The 17,725-nt window shown below is 51.8% G+C and overlaps 7 protein-coding genes and 1 non-coding gene across 8 annotated transcripts; 4 read left to right on the top strand and 4 right to left on the bottom strand.

Annotated features, from left to right (window-relative positions):
* Positions 1–1,255: 1,255 nt before the first annotated feature.
* Positions 1,256–3,770, top strand: CC84DRAFT_1166559 (acetoacetate-CoA ligase). The gene is made up of 3 exons (XM_018178987.1): positions 1,256–1,578; positions 1,627–3,359; positions 3,409–3,770. Exons 1-3 carry the CDS (start codon positions 1,315–1,317, stop codon positions 3,518–3,520), a joined length of 2,109 nt encoding a protein of 702 aa, XP_018033107.1. The 5' UTR covers positions 1,256–1,314; the 3' UTR covers positions 3,521–3,770.
* Positions 3,771–4,622: 852 nt separating this feature from the next.
* On the bottom strand, positions 4,623–5,023 carry CC84DRAFT_1207593 (uncharacterized protein; the record flags this gene model as incomplete). The annotated part of the gene is made up of 2 exons (XM_018182110.1): positions 4,623–4,709; positions 4,763–5,023. The coding sequence occupies 2 exons, from the start codon at positions 5,021–5,023 to the stop codon at positions 4,623–4,625; spliced, it is 348 nt and encodes a 115-aa protein (XP_018033106.1).
* An 833-nt stretch (positions 5,024–5,856) lies between these two features.
* Positions 5,857–7,017, top strand: CC84DRAFT_912255 (uncharacterized protein). The gene has a single exon (XM_018187879.1). It carries the CDS (start codon positions 6,222–6,224, stop codon positions 6,849–6,851), a length of 630 nt encoding a protein of 209 aa, XP_018033105.1. The 5' UTR covers positions 5,857–6,221; the 3' UTR covers positions 6,852–7,017.
* A 1,657-nt stretch (positions 7,018–8,674) lies between these two features.
* Positions 8,675–8,759, top strand: CC84DRAFT_t79. Its single transcript has one exon. It is a non-coding gene; the product is annotated as a tRNA-Val (tRNA).
* A 172-nt stretch (positions 8,760–8,931) lies between these two features.
* On the bottom strand, positions 8,932–9,800 carry CC84DRAFT_1250623 (uncharacterized protein). Its single transcript, XM_018184309.1, has 2 exons — positions 9,170–9,800; positions 8,932–9,125 (listed from the first exon to the last, which is right to left on the bottom strand). Exons 1-2 carry the CDS (start codon positions 9,458–9,460, stop codon positions 9,024–9,026), a joined length of 393 nt encoding a protein of 130 aa, XP_018033104.1. The 5' UTR covers positions 9,461–9,800; the 3' UTR covers positions 8,932–9,023.
* A 776-nt stretch (positions 9,801–10,576) lies between these two features.
* On the bottom strand, positions 10,577–11,767 carry CC84DRAFT_1197868 (isoflavone reductase family protein; the record flags this gene model as incomplete). The annotated part of the gene is made up of 3 exons (XM_018181540.1): positions 10,577–11,175; positions 11,242–11,680; positions 11,738–11,767. The coding sequence occupies 3 exons, from the start codon at positions 11,765–11,767 to the stop codon at positions 10,664–10,666; spliced, it is 981 nt and encodes a 326-aa protein (XP_018033103.1). The 3' UTR covers positions 10,577–10,663.
* Positions 11,768–12,455: 688 nt separating this feature from the next.
* Positions 12,456–13,388, top strand: CC84DRAFT_1261440 (uncharacterized protein). Its single transcript, XM_018185066.1, has 2 exons — positions 12,456–12,633; positions 12,687–13,388. The coding sequence occupies exons 1-2, from the start codon at positions 12,603–12,605 to the stop codon at positions 13,286–13,288; spliced, it is 633 nt and encodes a 210-aa protein (XP_018033102.1). The 5' UTR covers positions 12,456–12,602; the 3' UTR covers positions 13,289–13,388.
* Positions 13,389–13,420: 32 nt separating this feature from the next.
* CC84DRAFT_912244 (uncharacterized protein) lies at positions 13,421–17,590 on the bottom strand. The gene is made up of 2 exons (XM_018187878.1): positions 17,277–17,590; positions 13,421–17,226 (listed from the first exon to the last, which is right to left on the bottom strand). The coding sequence occupies exons 1-2, from the start codon at positions 17,353–17,355 to the stop codon at positions 13,553–13,555; spliced, it is 3,753 nt and encodes a 1,250-aa protein (XP_018033101.1). The 5' UTR covers positions 17,356–17,590; the 3' UTR covers positions 13,421–13,552.
* Positions 17,591–17,725: the final 135 nt, after the last annotated feature.

The following is a 17,725-nucleotide window of genomic DNA, read 5'->3' as shown; positions in this document are numbered from 1 at the left end:
ATGTCGATGTATATGACGATTTAAGTGAGGTCTCAAATATCCTGCTCGATCAAAAGGTCGCAAATAATGATGCTGGTTTCGGCGCACCCGTCAGTCCACGGCCGGATATGGATCATGTGCACAGATAATCCCTAAGAGGTCATGTACAGACAAGTATTGCCCGTCTTCGAAAGAGTGTGACACAAAGGATAATAAAAGTCTAGCAACACGTACTTTACCAGAGCCTTCATGGTGTGCATGCCTTCCCGCGGCATCTTCCGACAGTAGTAGCCTACGGCATCATAGGTTTACGTACCTTCTTCTCGTGTCGTTCGTATCAGTCGAAGTAGTACAATTATGTTATTGGAAGCATGGCCGTTCTGATTGGGGTTTTCGTTCGGCAATGAGTTGATCGGTGAAGGAGGCTCATTGGCCCGCCATTTACCGACTTTGTTGCATCCACATCTTTCCAAATATGGCGGTTGTGATCGGCCCTTCTGGGGCGTGGGGGTATGCATCTGCCAAAAGAACATGGAATGTACGACAGTACACGTCAGTGTCGAGAGCGCCATATGTTGGCTGTTCACTCGTCGTGAATCGTGATGCACGATCGATGATAAAGGCTCCGTATTCGATATCATGTCAGGTTCTGGTATACCTGGTGATCTGAACTCCGATACTCACATGTTCGGCGGCATCTGATAGCGCAGCAGGCCTATCTCCTCCTGTGTTGAGATGGGAAAGTGCTCGGTACTCTGCAAAAAAGACCTATGTGCCTATCGAGGCTGTGAGATTCTTTTTGTGAGCGGTAAAATTCCGGCCAGACGGAATGTTCCGCATGAGTGAGGTCCCCAATGGCTCCAGGCTTTTGTTCATTGTGAGAGATCGGACACCTAACCTGCCTGGATATCTTTCTCTCTCCTCTGCGCTGACTGCAGTGATGTCATTTTGTGTTGCAAATCGAATGTGTGGTGGATTAGATATGGCGTCCATCCGCGATTCAGGTAAATCGCTGGTCCCGGCATGGAAATTAAGTAGTTTTCTCAAGCCGGACCTAGAGTGTGTCCATCACAGCCGTGCCCGGTCCGGTGGCCATAGCCTACATATGTGTAGGTCGAGAAGAGACGATGCTCACAGCGGATGGGAGGTCGGTGTTGATAACCGAGGTATTAACCAATCTGGGTTGGCGCAGAAGATTACAATATGTGGGGATCCGGTTCCGATAGGCCAGGGTCCAGCTCCCCACGCCCCGATTCCGCGTCATAAAGCCTTTGCTATCCGAACAACAACAAAAAAGCTGCAAATTTCATGTCGCTCCAACTGAGACAGTCAAGCATGACAACGAACGGCAACCAGGCGAATGGTACGAATGGCACGGATCTGTCCAGTGGTCACCACAAAGGAGGGAAGCTGTTATGGCAACATCCGTCCCCGCGGTCTACACCAATGTTCGCATTTCTGGACTGCGTAAACAAGAAATACGGTCTGCAATTGTCAAACTACGATGACCTGCATAGATGGAGCATCGATCACATTGATAAGTTCTGGGGTCGAGTCTGGCACTTCGTCGGTGTCAGAGCAAGGCTTGAGGCCTCCAGGGTTGGTGGTAAGACGCGGAATGAGTACAACAGCAACTGACATACTTAGGTGGTGGATCCACACGCGCCGATGTTCCCTCGACCTGCATTCTTCAAAGGCGCGGCCCTCAACTTCGCAGAGAATCTACTCTTTCCCGGTTCGGAGCCCGACCCCGATAGTCCTGCGATCATCGCTGCGACCGAGACATCACGAGAGACCGTGTCATGGGACGAGCTGCGAAAACGTGTGAAGCACTGCCAATCAGGACTGCTAGAACTGGGTCTCAAAGAGGGCGATAGAGTGGCGGGATATGTTGCAAATCACACAAATGCATTGGTCGCGATGCTCGCTACTACCTCCCTGGGAGGCATATGGACTGCTGTCAGTCCAGATACTGGCGTCCACGCCGTCTTGGAGCGATTGCGGCAGATACAGCCCACGGTTCTCTTTGCAGATAACGCCGCGTTCTATAACGGCCGGAGTCATCCAGTACTGCCTAAAGTGAGCGAAATAGCGTCAGAGCTTCCTTCTCTCAAAGCCACCGTCATCTTCTCAACTGTAGCGAGTGTAGAATTCTCCACAGAGGCTCTAAATGTCGGTGCTTCGAAAGCATACGACTATAAGACATTCACGTCCTTGAGGACACACGAAGAGCTTACCTTCAGATATCTCTCACCCGACCATCCCGTCTACATCCTTTACTCCTCCGGAACTACCGGCGCGCCGAAGTGTATTGTTCACGGCGCTATTGGTACATTACTCCAACACAAGAAAGAGCACATCCTTCACTGCTCGATAACACCCGAATCGCGAATGTTCTATTTCACAACCTGTACGTGGATGATGTGGCACTGGCTTGTTTCAGGCCTAGCATCAGGCGCAACCGTCGTCCTGTACGATGGATCACCATTCCGCTATGTCGACACGAAGAACCCTGAGACATCTGTCCCAGACGACTTTGCCATGCATCGTCTTATCGATGAAGTGGGCATAACTCATTTCGGTACGAGCGCGAAATATCTCTCCATCCTCGAACAGAAAGCCTTGGATCCCAAAGCTGCCGGTCTATCTCTCGGCACACTCGAAGCCATTTACTCCACTGGTTCACCTTTGGCACCCTCGACCTTCGAATACGTATACCTTTCGTTCCCCTCTTCCGTCAATCTGGGTTCCATCACCGGTGGTACGGATATAATCTCCCTCTTCGGCGCTCCGAATCCTCTCATACCAGTCTACCAAGGCGAAATCCAGGCCGCAGGTCTCGGCATGGCCATATCAGCATACGACTATACTGGCAAAAACATCACCAATACTGGCGAGGCCGGGGAGCTTGTCTGCACGAAACCGTTCATCTGCCAGCCTGTTAGCTTCTGGGGCCCTGATGGCGACAAAAAGTACCAGAAGAGCTACTTCGACCAATTCAAGAATTACGAGGGTCAGCCCATCTGGAGCCATGGCGATTTTGTGCGGTTTAATCCTCGGACAGGCGGAATCTGGATGCTGGGCCGCAGCGATGGAATACTGAAACCATCTGGTGTCCGTTTCGGTTCCGCAGAAATCTATAACGTCGTGCTTGAGCACTTTGCAGAAGACGTTGCGGATGCACTATGCATTGGACGAAGAAGAGAGCATGACTCCGACGAAACTGTATGCTTGTTCTTGAAGATGGCGGACGGAAAGAAGTTCACCGAAGAGCTAGAAGGAAATATCAAGGCCGCAGTGAAGCAAGCCTTGAGCGCGAGACACGTTCCAGGTATTATTGATGAGTGTCCGGAGATCCCTATGACAACAAATGGAAAGAAGTAAGTTTATTTTACTACATGTTTTCAGTACAAGGCTGATAACGAGTAGGGTTGAAGGTGCAGTGAAGCAGATTCTGTGCGGCCTGAACGTGAAGACCTCGGCGAGCGTCGCGAACGCTGAGTGCCTCGATTGGTATAGGGAATGGACAAGAACACACTAAAGTTACTTTGCGATACGATTAGGCACGATTTCATATATCAATGGGCTATTGGCAAGATTCGGGTACGGACAACACTGATTGTGCTGCTTGGTTAATAGTTAGACTCACAGCCTCACCGGCACGAATCGGTCACACGGTCGTAATTGAGGAAGTACGGACTTGCATGTCGCTTCTACAGAAAGAACTACCAGATGTTGTATAATATATGCACGTGAAAAGTAGCAAAACGAAAATTGATCTTGAAATGGTATTACGACTGGAGCCCAGGCACCTTGCTGAGTCTATTATAGCCACTGCACAGCATCACCTCGGAACCAAGCGATCAGTCACCATGAGCACAGTACACCAGATTAGACAGCGCCTGCACCATCCCATTCAGAACAGACGGTCTAGTCTAACCCCTCAACAAGGATCTTCTCCCGCAGGTAAGTCGTTTTGTCAAGGACATAGGTCCCTGAGAATAAGTCTCCCAAATTTAATTTGGGATTAAAGGCAATCCATATTCTGTGTGTATACACAGAACCCGATGCAGACGACATCAACCCCATTCTCGCACAGAATGCCCCCCGCGGTGGCTTTTCATACTGCGTGACCCTAAGACGATTGCTTGTGTACTATGGCGCTGAAAAAACGACTGCCAGATAACGTTGCTTCCGGATCTGGCACATCATAGGGCGGAATTCTGTGCTGCATTATCTGTGTGCGGACAAACTATAACATAAGAAATTCTCTGAGAAAATTCGATGAAGCTAGAATAAGTACAAGAGCAGATATGTAAGTACCGAAAGATAACTCTTGTGAGGAACGATTTTGTCTGAAGTCATCTAGTATATGAATAGCCAGACAATTTACACAAGCAAAGGCATCAGCACTTGAACATTGAAAATAAAGGCCCTGACTTATCTATTCTAGAAAACGTACAAGGTGAAATGCTATCAAGCAAATGCATACGCCCGCAATTGCAGAATAACATTCCTTCATTTACCATGCACCAAGTTCAGAGCATGCCGCCAACAATCCTAATATTTGCGTCATTACTAGTTCAGGATCAAGTCTAATTTTCATCGTTCCGGCACTGGAAACCCATCAGTGAACATCCCATTCACTTATGCATGCCCAACAACATAGGCAAGCAGAAACAAAATCGTTTTCGCATTGGCTCGAGCGCGAATCCGTGCGACACGCGTACCTATTCTTTATGAGCTCACACTATATACAACATTTCAATCATCCATAACTCACTTCAGGCCTGTAAAGGTACCCTTGTACGAGTTGAACTTGGTGGGCGCCGGCGTGCGGCCGAAGATGCCCCCTCCGTGTAGGGGTTTTTGTTGGTCGTGAGGCCGTCCACGGCCTCGTAGCTGTCGTTGTAAGTGGCCCGGCGATTGATGCCATTGCCGAGGTCTTGCTTGTTGGCGATGCCCTAGTCGAAGTCAGGGCAGATGGCGAGAGTGGAGCCGGCGGAGGTGGGGGCGAGGAGATGGAGGTGAACTGCATCTTCATGGTGGAAGAGGTTGCGGACTAAATGAGGTGGGAGGATGCTTGGAAGGCTGCTGGAGTTTCTATGCAGAAACTTTGTAGTCGCTGTATGATGGTCGTATCCAGGTGGACTTCTGCCTGCTCTTAAAACGTAAGCTGATCCACTTATTCATTCAATCATCTGCGTATCATTTCAAGAAACATTTCTGTGCCTTCAACATGACGTCCTACGTTGTATAGTGGTTTATGCACGAATCTTAGGGATTGGAAAGCCTGCAAAACCTACAAGCTTACCTCCAGTGTCCGTCAGGGTAGCTCGGTTCGCCTGATCTGGAATGTTATGTTCATGTAAAATGTAGACTGGTTACGTGGCTGTTGCACGGATTGATTCCCTTTCCGAGTTTGAGGCTGAGGCTCCATTAGACTGAAGGAGAAACCGCATTGAACAAGACATCCAAATGATACCCAGGATTACCTTGCCAGTGTAACAAAGTTTTTCTGCTCCCTGTTTGGTGCTACGGCAATCGCCGGTGGATCTTCGATTCTTCAGGAAAAACCAGTTCGATGAAGCCTAGATCAACCTCCCCAGATGGTACTGATGGTCTATTTAACATTCAGCAATATGTAGCTAAGCGTTTGAGCGTATGAGAAGACGTCTGTCAACACAAATTCACAAAGAGATGTACGTCGCTGAGACTACGATCCATCCGAGCATGGAGATCAAAATGAGTTGATGCATCAACTAAACATAATGATGTAATGCAAAGAGAAAGTGGGGGCCATCACCGTCGTGGTTGCCTGGAAAAGATTGCTTATATAAGCTACACTAACCTGAGGAAACACCTCTGCAGGCGTGCGGCCTTATGATTGTTCACCGCACCAACACAATTTGGATCTGCTGATATACCGGCTGACTCCTTCTGGAACGATTACCGTGCTCGTCTGTAAGGTGCTCTTCAATTAAGAAGATCTGCCTAGCATCGAATTTCACGCAACACAGCAAACTCTCTACGATATCCAAGCACGTGCCGCCTGTTTGGATCCGTCTCTTATTCTGTCCTTGCGTACCATTGGCCACCGTCACCCTTAGGAGACACTTTGTCGACCACTTCGCCTCTACTTCCCAGCCAGACACCTCCCGAATTAGCTGAAGACCGTATCGAAACGAAAGGCATTGTAAATTTGCGCGAAATTTTTGACACTTGCACCGTTTACAGATAGGATGAGCGCATCATCCGAAGCAAATCTACGGTATGCCCAGGGACCGCATGAAGTGGAATTGGGTCGACAAGAAAGCTATCGCATCCACAGAGACCTCATACGCGAGATCATCGCCAACGACCACTTCGGTGGTGGTGAAGAGCAGGTGCCTGCAGGAACCGTCGATCAATGGGTTGCTGCGATAGAGCCTGGAAGTCAAGTTCCATTACCTCTCAACATCAAGGGATTTTACGGCGGCAGTCTTAGAGCTAGTATCCCGATCGAGGTTGCCCGCGGCTCATACAAGCACATCATCTATGAGACAGGAAACAAGGCGAAAGTGGATAAGTACGCGCGCCGCATGCTCATCGCACTATCTGTGCTCGACGTCGATGATCTTGCGCAGCGGGAACCGGTGCTTGGTGCCGCTGCATTGTGGCACGTAGCGTTGGCGCAGGTTCGCTTGCCTGAGTTTAGTGAGGCTTTGGGATCGACGCTACGGAGGTATGAGGCGGTGCGTCCCAAGGTGAATCTGACAGACTCCAAGATGCCTCAAGCTGCTCGTTTGAAGACACGTCTGATGTCAGTCGCCCAAGAACTCGACAATGAAGCCGCTTTAGCAACACTCAATTCATGGCTTCGCGACTCTTAAGTCCCCGCTCCCTGACATCGTTTCTTGACGGAGGTACTTCCTCTCGATCCCACGGATCTCATTGTCACCCTGTAAATCGATACCATCCTTCACATTCGCGATATCTCCCTCTACCCCAGCTATCCCACCATCTTCCAAAAATTTAGGAATGTCCTCCGCATTCCGTCCACCGCCGCCCGAACAGCATGGTTCCCTCAAGTGACCAAGCCCACCTTGCTTCGGTCTCCAACCTCCCGAAACGACAGCTGCGGATAACTCGTCGGCAAAATGACCTGGCATCCGCCCATTTAACGCCTCACAAAAGGCCACCATTCAGCTTCTTCACTTTACTATGCACCAGCACTGCTTCCGCACCCATGCCTTTGATGAGCGCCCCCATCGGCGAGGATTCAAGCACATCCGAGCTATATTTCAAGGTAGTAATCTCATTCTGAAATTCCTCAACCGAAACAAGCGGGTACCACCCTCCACTCCGCAAATCACTGTCCTTGAAAGATACTTTATCTTCAATAGCGGCCGCGGCCGCGCCCGTAGCCGCGAGTTCAGGGACGGCGTAAGGCGATATTCACAGCGTTACCGAGCAAAGGATGACCGAGGTCATAGAGGAACGCATTGTGTACCGTAGGGCGATGAACAGAAAGATTGAAGTTGAGATAGAAGAAACCAAAGAATAGGAGAGTCTTCAGCTATATTCCTTCACTTAGAGGATGTTGGCGCTACACCGCAATACAGTCGGGTCGTGGAGTGCCGTGTAGGCACTAGGCTCGGTCTCGTTATCGCGAGTGTCCGCGCGGGGCGCAAGTTGCATAATCCCAGAGCGCTAAAGGCTTCGTGGAAGTGAGTGTGTACCGCAGAGTGTGAATGTAGGCGTTTGGTTCGCTTCAGCCGCAACAGCTGAGACATATTCTGCAGGTGGCTCAACCCATCCACATTGCTTTTCGATGAGACTAGAACAGCAGATGCTGATTCTGAGACTCGCCAAAATCATTTTGCATTAAAGGCAAGGTGACAGAAGCCGACGCGTGGTGGCTCTTTGATACCTTTGGCATTGCGCATCCTCGTCTTTGCATGCTATAGCTCCTCTTCAAAGGGGCTCATGAGCAACGCAAGACTTATGCTCTTGACTAAGCAACTAACAGCCGAGTCGCAAACGAAACTATCTCTATCCTTTTCGGAACCATGGATTGCGAACTGCGAATGCAAACAGTGCTTGTACGCCAGAGGAATTGCGAACTGCGAACGCAGCTAGGGTAGCGCGGCTGCATTCAAACTTAGCAACCCTGGCCACGCCTTGTTCATACCGCGAATTCTCAGAGTCGAAGCAAGGCTGAAATTGCACAGAACTAGATGGGGCTGTACTCTCATGATCTCTGTCCCTTGCATTGTGCGAGCATATCACAGCACGTTGTGCGGTTTGACCAAAAAGCTCCGCCGGAGCTCAGTGTGACCGGATGCGCCCTACATCGGACTTCACTTGTTCGCAAGATAATATAATAAAGCACCTGCTACACTGCGTGCTTGCAGTAAGATGAATCGTGCCTTGATCTAAAGATGCTCGTTCGGCCAGTGGTTGCTCACATGTTATCATTCTTGTGGTCGGATGGTGGTCCGAAGGCCCGACGTGGATCGCTAGCCGCCATTCTAGCTGCTCGCACCACCAATAGAAATGATTTCAATCTACCCCACCAAAAACTCGCCCCTCACAAGGAGTTTTCTTCTCAGTTGTTGATAGAATGCGCGGAAAGTGACATACTCCACTCAGCGGCGTCGCTTTAATTGATAGCATTATATATTCTAACTTTCTTCAAGCCACCATCAATCACGGCTCGGTGGTGTAGTTGGTTATCACGTCAGTCTAACATCCTGTTAGGCCACTGAAGGTCCCGAGTTCAAACCTCGGCTGAGTCACTCGATTTCGATTGTCTTACATTCTGCGTTCGATTCGCAGCTTGTCTTTTTGCGCTCGTTGTAGAGCCTCATTTGTCTGCTCAGACAGTGTCTGCCTCTTCATGCACGGCATGTACAAGACGAGTGACACTCCAATACATAAAAGTTTTCTTGGGTTATTTATGTTGGGGTCTTCTCTTTTTGTGTACCGGAGCAGAACTGACATCGTCTTTTCCCCGGTGATGTGGGCCCTCTCGATCGCACGAGCAAGGCCCAATGATCCCTCTACTCTCGTGAATTCTCGAACCCCACTCTCTGCCACATCGTACTCCCCAATGGTGTTTGCATCGCTTCATTTGTCTCATCTTTCGTACCATTTGCCTTAATCTAAGCCAGTTAGTGTAGTTCAGTTCATACAGCAGATGACCTACACTTATCAAGATACACTTCCCTCTGTACCTCTCCACAACAGGCAGAGTCTCGACCTCAAACTTCGCAAAGCGCTTGTCAAATTTCTCCTCGCTGTACTCGGCATCTCGTGCTCGGCCTAAATACCATGCCCTCGCAATCTCTCTCGTAACGTCAAAGAAGAGCATGATATGCGGCACTGGTCTCATGCCGTCGTGAGAATCTTCGTTTGTCTCCAACGACAAATCGTTCCGGGCAGTCCCCATATCGAAAAACTCCAGCTGCTGTATACAGCGTGGATATCTATCAAACATAACACCTGTAACATTTGGCCGAGTAGTATGATAGCGCCTCTGATGGCATCAAAAAGGGTTGAGGTCTTGGAGCTCAGGAAGCCTTGGTAGTCCAGTTTGTCTTCAATACTAAGCGCGAGGTGAGTGTGGCGGTTCTTACGCGTCCACACGCGCAGGTTGTCGTCGACGGAGTAACGTACGAAGTTGAATTGTTTGGGAAGTCGAGTATACGAGATACCCTTGCCTGCTCTTGGGGCTCCTGAAGCTAATCAGCGACGCACTAAGTGGATGTGTCATATTTACTTACCCAAGACACATACGATAGCGAGTCTGCGAGTTGTGCGGATCTAATTCGGAATGGTGATCATTTCAAACTGTTGCAACGACACCTGGTAAAGCTTAATGCGGTGGTAGATACGCCAGACTAGCTGGTATTAGCCCTTCTTGCGCAGTCTTTGATCAAAGTTACAGTCGGCTCCGACAGTTTTATTTAGGCCACCGACACCCGCCGCGTGATGAAGGGCTTGTGGGTACGTGATGCTCAAGCGAAGACGTTGTTGAGAGCAAATACGTAAGACCTTCTGGATAGACATGACTTGAGGTTCAGGTAATGGAGAAGGTGCCGTTATGAGAGGTTCGGAAGGTGCGAACTAGTCTTTTGTGGTAGCACTCTTTCCACCATTTTGTTCATCCGCGCAACATACCAGTAATCAGCTGAGGTCTACGAACAAGTCTGAATGTGATTTGCTCCCTATTGTTCCATCACTCACTCAATACTCACTTGGCTGCCAGCGTGACCTGACTCCAGCAGGTGAAACCGCATCTTGCCAGCGCGTCTTGTTTATATCGCTTTAGGACTTCGCCCTTACTTGGCTACGGCATACCCGGACATCACTTAACACAACATAGTCCCAATTCCCAATATGGGCGTAGAAGAACAGGGGCGAATTTCAAGGACTTGGGCGCTGAAAACCATGTATCAACGTATGAATGGAAGCGAGATGAAGATTGTGAGGGGAAATTGCAAAACTCATGAGTACGATGTCATGTCGGGCTTGCAGGAGGTGGTGCGGGCGTAAGTCATGAATGAGCTGCCTTGAGATATCAAACGAGTTTAGACATCATGTAGCGAGGTATCGCGGGATTAGCCTCCCATACACGGAGATCAAAGCCTTTTTTAGATCGACCATAGTGATTCAGACTGTGTAGACTTCACAGCTCCCTCTAAATCTCAGAAGCCTCAACCCGAAACATACTCTCCACAACACCCCCCTCAACCCCATACCTCCCAACTGCCTCTCTAATCGCCTCCTCCACACCGATTTCTTTCACCCCACACATAGCATTCTCCGTCATCCCCTCCAAGTTGTTCCCACAGTCCCCCTCATAGAATTGATTGCTGATGGCGAACCCCCTCATCGCCGTTTTCACGTCGCCCCTCGCCAGCGCCGCCTTCGCAGCCCTATTGATCGCCGCGACATCCACGTGAGTGACAGTGAACTTTGCGTCTAGGACAGTCTCCAGGGCGGCAAGGAGGACGTTCTGCGTTAGAGCGCCGGGCGCGAAGGGGCAGATGTAGATGCCGCGGTTGAGCGCGGGGGAGGGGTTGCGCAGAATATTGGCGGCAGCTACGGCGATGGTCGGAAGGGGCGTCCACCAGAGCGGGTTGGTGCCTTCGCCATAGATGCGAGCTTGTTTGTTCTTGACGTCAAAGCCCGCGGGGCCTTTCATGAGCCCTGTGATCCTTGGTCAGCAAGTTCATCTCGGTACAGAGAGATAGCGTGAATGTAAGAAGCACATACACATATCGAAGAACGGCCCGCCGTTCAGCGCCGTCCACGCAATCTTCCCCTCCCCCACAAGCTGCGTGAGATACTCCCGCACCCTAACCTTAGCCCCAGCGGCCGCCTCAGGCAGCCGCTTGAACTGCTCGCTCCCCACATTCCCCGCGAACTCGTTCGCGAAGAAGAACTTCACGCCCGCGGCAACAGCCGCATCAATGATGCGCACCGAGGGCTCGTACTGCGTGGCCCCACCGGTGATGCAGTTTACGACCGCGTCCTGGCCGGCAAACGCATCCGTCAGGGACTCGAGGGAGGCGTAGTCGACGGCCTTGACAGCGATGTTGGATCCAGGGGGCGCCGTGTAGGTCGATGACGTGCGCGAAACAGCGGTTATCGTGAATTGGTCCGGAATCTTGCGGAGCTCGGCGATGAGAGCGGTGCCGACGTTGCCGCGGGCCTTGTTTGTTAGTATATCGTTGTTTTACCCCGTTGCCGATGCTCTTGACCGACATACTCCCAGAATGATGATGTTCTTGATCTCCATCTCTTCAAATCTTGAATTAAGCGTTGCTTTCGAGGTTTCTTGTCGTGTTCCGAATGTGTTGATGATGAAAAGTGTACTGGGAAACTCTTGAACTTATATGTCTGTAGGGCAACAAGATGGAACGAGGCCGCTGTGGGACTGTGATTGGCGCCTTGCTGCCTGGTTGATGCCTAGTCGTTGCCTTAGCCTGCAAGCCCGAACTTCGTCCGCACAGCAGCGGCAATCTTCATAGGATTGAATTCGTTGTGATTTGTCTTTTTGAGTAGCTGCCAATAACCTAACTGCCGTCCACAGTAGCTTTCCCTCCAGCCCTTGTGCGTTTGGTTTCCCGAAGGAGCATCCAACCACGCCGTACCTTCGCCAAGCCTACGAGGAGCTCGATCTACTCAAGAACAGCGCGACTATCGCTAACTTAGCACTGCACTGCATAACAACAAGATTACTTCTTCTTATTTACATAGGTGCAATAGAAGTAATTCTCTACCGTTGCCCTTTCATATAAGAAGTAGTAGCATCATCCTAGGGTGCACTGCCATGTTTGCGCTATTCCTCAGTGAGAACGCGCTCCTCGAAGTCCCCGCCAGCTCGCTTCGCTCGACAAGGCTGGCCCTGCCTAAAAGTGGGTCGAAATCTTGGCAAAACTTTCTGCCGTTGGAATTTTGGCGGGACCTTTACGCCCACCGTAAACACCATAACAACGCAGCCTCTTTTCGCTCACATACCACACAAATCTCTTAGATCGCACAGATAATTCCAGTGCCGGAATTCGCAGAACGTTGTCTCGCATCACGATCGAAAGAAACCACACCCACAAGCCCCCCATCAACCCGCCAAAATGGGCAAGACAGCCAAACCCAAAGCCCGCCGTACGTCTTCTCCCACTCTACCCCCTCCCGCCCTTCTAAATACTCCCCCGCAGAAATATCCACCCACTCCCGCGCCGCCCGCCGTGCCGCATCCCCCTCCCTCGATGCGCCAACAGCCGCAAAGCCCTCCAACCTCTCCCGCACACGCTCCACATCGCCCGACCACAAGACCACCAAACCGCACATCCTCGCCGCCTCCACCGGCGCCGGCATTAGCAAGGCCAAATCCCCCAAGGCGAAGCCCATGAAACGAGGACAGAGACTGAGGGCGCTCGAGGCGGCAGAAAAGGCTGAGGCGAACGCCGAGAAGCTCGCGCTCAAGGTGGCGAAGAGTTTGGGACGGGAGAAGAAAGTCAAGGAGAGGCGGAAGGGTTGGGAGGATATCAACGAGGCTAAACGTAAAAAGGCTGCCAAAGCCAACGCCTTCGGTGCGTTAGGCGGAGACGACGACGATGAGGTGAAGGGCGGTGGGGAGTGGGAGACGCTCGGGGACGAAGTGATGGATGGGGCGGATGCTGAGGGCGTGAATGAGGATTCGGTGGTTGAAGGGAAGGTGGATGTGGATGTGGCGGCGGGGCTGGCTTGTACGTCGAGGGAGGACCCAAAGCTGCAGGCGATGCCGCTGCCGGATGACGATGTTGACCCCGACCTCTGAAGCTGGGAGAAAGGAGGCGTCAGTACCGTGAGAAAGAAGTCATGAATTATGCCCAAACGGGGCAGAATGAATAAGAGCGGAGTGAGCGAGAGTGGACGTGCGATGGTGCTTGGTTGGAGAGCCAGTCGCATATGCATAATTGATAGATATCATGATACCCATTCCAATCGCCAAATTCTTGCTGAGCCTGCCTTCTAACCCCCCTCCTCATCCCAATGCAATGCTACCCGACCCATCAGATGCACATCTACAAGAACTTCCCAACTACTCCTGTGTATCCGGCAAGCTTACGCTCTCGCTCCCCTCTTGTGTACCAGCTACACTCGTACTCTCGCTCCCCTCCGCCGCCGGCTCCCCAAATCCCATACCAGCCCATCCATCTCCTGCCGTACCCATCACCAGCGTGCGATTCACTTCTGCGCCAAACCACCTCTCCCTCCTCTTCGTGTCTCTCGATCCGCCCTCGAGCGCTGTGCGCGCTGCCCTGGTCGTCCTCTGTCTCTTACTTCCGCTCCTACCACCCTCTGAAAGCAGATTACCCAGACGAATGCGCTGCGTCTCGATAAGAAGCTCGCTCGCGACAATGCTCCGGACATATGGCGCGAGATCTTCAGCGACGATGTGGAAGGTGCGGTCGAAGGACGAGGCCGTGAGGTTGTACGAGGTGCCGAGCGCGGGGAGTGAATCAGGCGGGAAGGCGAGGAGGTCGAATGCGCGGGAGAAATCAGGGCGTGACAGCTGGGTTTCCTGGGCTTGGCGGGCTTTGTGGGCGAGGATGGCAGAGGTGAAAGCTTGCTCGGTATCGGGGATAGACATGGCTTGTCTCGCGTCAGGAATTGGCCCTCCGCCGTAGGCGCGTTGGATCTGCAGTTGAGTTTGGGTAAGCATCCTTGTATCGAAGTGGCTAAAGTCGGTTGTATGGTCAACCTGCAGCACCGGCGCGGCAAGGGTGTAATTCATACGAGCTTTGTCGGTGAGACGCGGCAACGATGGATCAGTGCGTTCTTCAAAGTAGTGCGCGTAAGACGGCATTCCAGCGAAGCAGAATACGTCGGTCGCGCTGGTAGAGTCTATAATGGCCTCGAGGCGTCTGAGCTCATCCACTCTACCTCTGCTCTGGTCCTCGGATACAGATCCGACAGCATAGTGACCACTCCATTCGTTGGGTTTGACATCCCATTCTTCCCACGTCTCCACGAGAAGCTCCTCCGTGCGGTCGAAGCCGACGTGATCATGAGACTGAAACACGTTGTGAGAAAGGCAGCCCATGCCCGGCACGTACGTCCCTTCGCTGGCTACGCGAAGCGGTCGGCCGCTCTCATCCACGTCTTTGCCGGGTGGCCATCGTTGGTAGATCCACTCCAGCCCACCCTTCCGGTCGCCAACGGACATCTGACACCAAAGATTGAGCTCAGTAATGCTGGCTCGGAGATCACAATTCTTCAATCGATAGAGGGCGGAAACGGCGTCCCGCCCCAGAATATGGCCTTCGTGGCCTGCCATTGCGACCATGTAGTCGGTCGCGAGGGACACGGGAGGGGGCGACACCCGCAGAATCGCGGCCAGGGGGAGTTCATGCATTGGAATGAGAGTTTCATTTGTACAGGTGATGATGATCGGTCGCTTTGAGTGGGATGCCAGTTTCGTCACTTGCGTCCAAAATCCTTGGTCTTCATCGTACAGGATATCAGCTTCCTCAAATAGAATTAGCGACTGTTTCTGCGATTGGCGTTGCGACTGGCCAAGTGGTAGAGTAGCCTGTCCGGACAACGTTGCTTTCTGCGTGGGTTCTTTTGGCTTCATTTTCGGGTTTGGATTCTCCGCAACTGGGCCCTTAGATTTGAAGAAGGACATTGCAGTGCCTTGTCGTCCACTATTCAGATCTTTCTGCAGAGCATCGCTATGACGTTCAGTATCAGTGTCATCCGCTGGTGTCGCTTCTGGCCTCGCAAGTGTCCTGCTCCGGTTGTGGCTAACTAGATGGTTCGCAGTCATATCGCCGACCTTGTCTTGGATATCTTTGCCGGAACGGCGGCTGCCGGAGTGAATCTCGAATATCTCAAAACCCAGGTCTTTGGCCACAGCCTGGACCATAGCACTCTTTCCGCAACCGTGCGGCCCACTGATGAGCACAACGTTCTTGTTCCGGGTCCAACGAGCTCGTCTTTCAGAGGCCGGCGCGAAAGTCGTTTCATGGTTCTCCGAGTCCTCCTGATATATCTCAATCATTTCCTCCTCTTCCTCTTCGTCGCTATCGACGATGAAGTCATCTTGGACAGTCTTTCTCTTCTTTTTGGGTGGCTTTCCAACAGCTTTCTCACCGGAGTGCTTTCCACTTACAGCCAGAACAGTAAGGTTTTGCAACCAATCCTTCAGCGTTGCAGGCTCTTTGCCAAGCTGTAGAACGTGCGAGGTGATTTTTGGGGCGTACTTCTGGACCCAAGCAAGAGGTTCGCATTTGCCTAGATCAAACGCCGTTAGATTGTCCTGGATGCCAGCGAAGAGTGCGCTAACTGCCGGGTGAGCGCTGATTCCCCGTTCCGATGAGGTTGAAAGTGACGCAATTTGTGTGCGGATCCTTTCTTGTATGTTGACCCCCGTGGTCAGCAAGCGTGTGGGCAGGCGCACATCCTCGGGCGGTGCGAAATCGAATTGAGTTGCGTCGTCATGCTTGTGAATTGACGGTTCCAGCTGTGCTGCCAATCTCGATATCAAATTCTCTTCCGCTGAGACTGCGATAACCCTATTTTTCAGTTTGCGAGCTTTCAGAAGAGGCATTCCTAGCGATGTTGAGTGCTCTATTGGAGCGACGTCCAGATTGCGAACGTGTGCAATGTCCTTCGCCGGCCATGCCGCATCAATCAGGCCAGCTTGTTTTGGATGGCGATTAATTCTCTCTCCAAAGGCCGGCGGGCCGACCGAGGAGTGGAATCCTCGGCTCTCAAGCTTGAGCTTTCCGGGTGTCACCGCACTCTTTTTATGGGCTCCTGGAGATGGCAAAGGCTGGTTGACTACAACTTGCTCACTTGCTGCTTCGTCGGGTTTGGGCGCGGCTTTCCCGAGGAAGAAAGGATGCGTGGGTTTGGGCGGTCCGGAGGGCTTTAGAGGTGCTTTCATTGGTGTTACTGGACGAAGCGTAGGTTTCTCGCCCCTGAGAATTGCCTCGATTTTCTCGCCGATAATGCGTCGACTATCTGCGTTTCGTCCGTATCGAACAACCGTGACTGTCGGTATGGCCTTGAGCTTCGGTTTTCGGTGTCGTCGCTTGTTGGGGGGTGTTGTTTCCGACTCTGCCCCTGGAGGAGGACTTGACACAAGTTTTCCGCTCCGGCTGATCTTGATCTTCTTTTTCGGGCTCGGTCTGCTGGTCGATGGTTTGGAGACTAAGCCATGGGCACCATTGGTACTGGGTTCGAGCGCGGCATGGTTCGGCGGTATTGCAGGTCGACCGTGTTCATTTGCAGGAACGTTTTCGATATCGCTGTTTGGAATGTTTTCAGAATTGGCAAGTGTGGTCTGAGGTGCTGTAGACAGCCCTGCTTGGAGCTCAAGCTGCTGTTCCCAATCCAGTCGCGCATCTTCAGAGACCTGGTCGGGTAGAGTACCACGCTGTGTTGGAGACGGAGAGTTTGTCTTCCTTCGCTTCCGTCTTTCTTGGTTCGGATCTTCCTCTAGATTTGGTTCCTCTGAAATTGCCTCAGTACCCACTTGCGCGTCTTCTCCAGCAGGTTGACCGCGCGCCGGCTTTGTAAACCTCTCCATCAGCGACTGGCTTTTCGCTGCAAGGTTCTCTTTCTTCTTGTTCGCGCTGCCAGGTTTCCGCCCTCGCTTCTTTTGCCCTTTCCCCGCCTTCTCATGTTGCTCGTAGTCGGGGTCATCGTGGGCGTCATCGGCTGCAGGCTCGATCGCTGGCGGTTGCTGCTCAGGCGCATTGTGTTCTGAGCAAGTCAGTTGTTTTGTGGGAGTAGTGTGATTGCATGATACGCACTGTTGGCTTTGGAAAAGAATGGATGCACGTGCTGCTTCTCCTCCAGATTCATTGCGGTCTGCACCGCAGTGAGGGCCATTTACAAGTGATAGCTACCGGAGCATAGTATGAAAGGATCGACAATTGGAGGAGGAGGGTTGAATCGAGGAGGATGTGGTTATGCGTAGTATGAGTGCAGTCGAACTGTCGAGGTTGGTGAGAGCGGAAAGTGAAGGCATTAAGCAGTGGCAGTCGCGTTCCCGTACGCGACTTCCCGCCTGACGCGCTCTCACGCCCTTAGCGTTGCTGCACAAATCAGCCAATCACAGTGCTGCATTCGACTCTGAGAGGCAGGGTGCATCTCGATGATTTCACTTCAGCACTGAGGTACATTAGTCAGTTCCAGATCCATATCCGTGGGTTCTTCAGACGTTCTTTGCAGTGGTTGTTCGCATTGCCTCCACGTTCGA

This window comes from Paraphaeosphaeria sporulosa (assembly GCF_001642045.1).
Source record: "Paraphaeosphaeria sporulosa strain AP3s5-JAC2a unplaced genomic scaffold CC84scaffold_8, whole genome shotgun sequence".
NCBI classification, from domain to species: Eukaryota; Fungi; Ascomycota; class Dothideomycetes; order Pleosporales; family Didymosphaeriaceae; genus Paraphaeosphaeria; species Paraphaeosphaeria sporulosa.
The sequence above is the reverse complement of the archived record's forward strand: the minus strand, read 5'-3'. Positions and strand labels throughout refer to the sequence as shown.

What these genes read in the sequence shown, in the direction of transcription:
- CC84DRAFT_1166559 (XM_018178987.1), top strand. Translation starts at nt 1,315, where the DNA reads ATGACAACGAACGGCAACCAGGCGAATGGTACGAATGGCACGGATCTG. An exon ending in CAAGGCTTGAGGCCTCCAGG is followed by an intron (nt 1,579 to 1,626) that starts GTTGGTGGTAAG and finishes TGACATACTTAG; the next exon opens with GTGGTGGATCCACACGCGCC. An exon ending in ATGACAACAAATGGAAAGAA is followed by an intron (nt 3,360 to 3,408) that starts GTAAGTTTATTT and finishes GATAACGAGTAG; the next exon opens with GGTTGAAGGTGCAGTGAAGC.
- CC84DRAFT_912255 (XM_018187879.1), top strand. Translation starts at nt 6,222, where the DNA reads ATGAGCGCATCATCCGAAGCAAATCTACGGTATGCCCAGGGACCGCAT.
- CC84DRAFT_1250623 (XM_018184309.1), bottom strand. Translation starts at nt 9,460, where the DNA reads ATGTTTGATAGATATCCACGCTGTATACAGCAGCTGGAGTTTTTCGAT. An exon ending in GGAAGTGTATCTTGATAAGT is followed by an intron (nt 9,126 to 9,169) that starts GTAGGTCATCTG and finishes TAACTGGCTTAG; the next exon opens with ATTAAGGCAAATGGTACGAA.
- CC84DRAFT_1261440 (XM_018185066.1), top strand. Translation starts at nt 12,603, where the DNA reads ATGGGCAAGACAGCCAAACCCAAAGCCCGCC. An exon ending in AGCCAAACCCAAAGCCCGCC is followed by an intron (nt 12,634 to 12,686) that starts GTACGTCTTCTC and finishes ACTCCCCCGCAG; the next exon opens with AAATATCCACCCACTCCCGC.
- CC84DRAFT_912244 (XM_018187878.1), bottom strand. Translation starts at nt 17,355, where the DNA reads ATGGCCCTCACTGCGGTGCAGACCGCAATGAATCTGGAGGAGAAGCAG. An exon ending in ATTCTTTTCCAAAGCCAACA is followed by an intron (nt 17,227 to 17,276) that starts GTGCGTATCATG and finishes TGACTTGCTCAG; the next exon opens with AACACAATGCGCCTGAGCAG.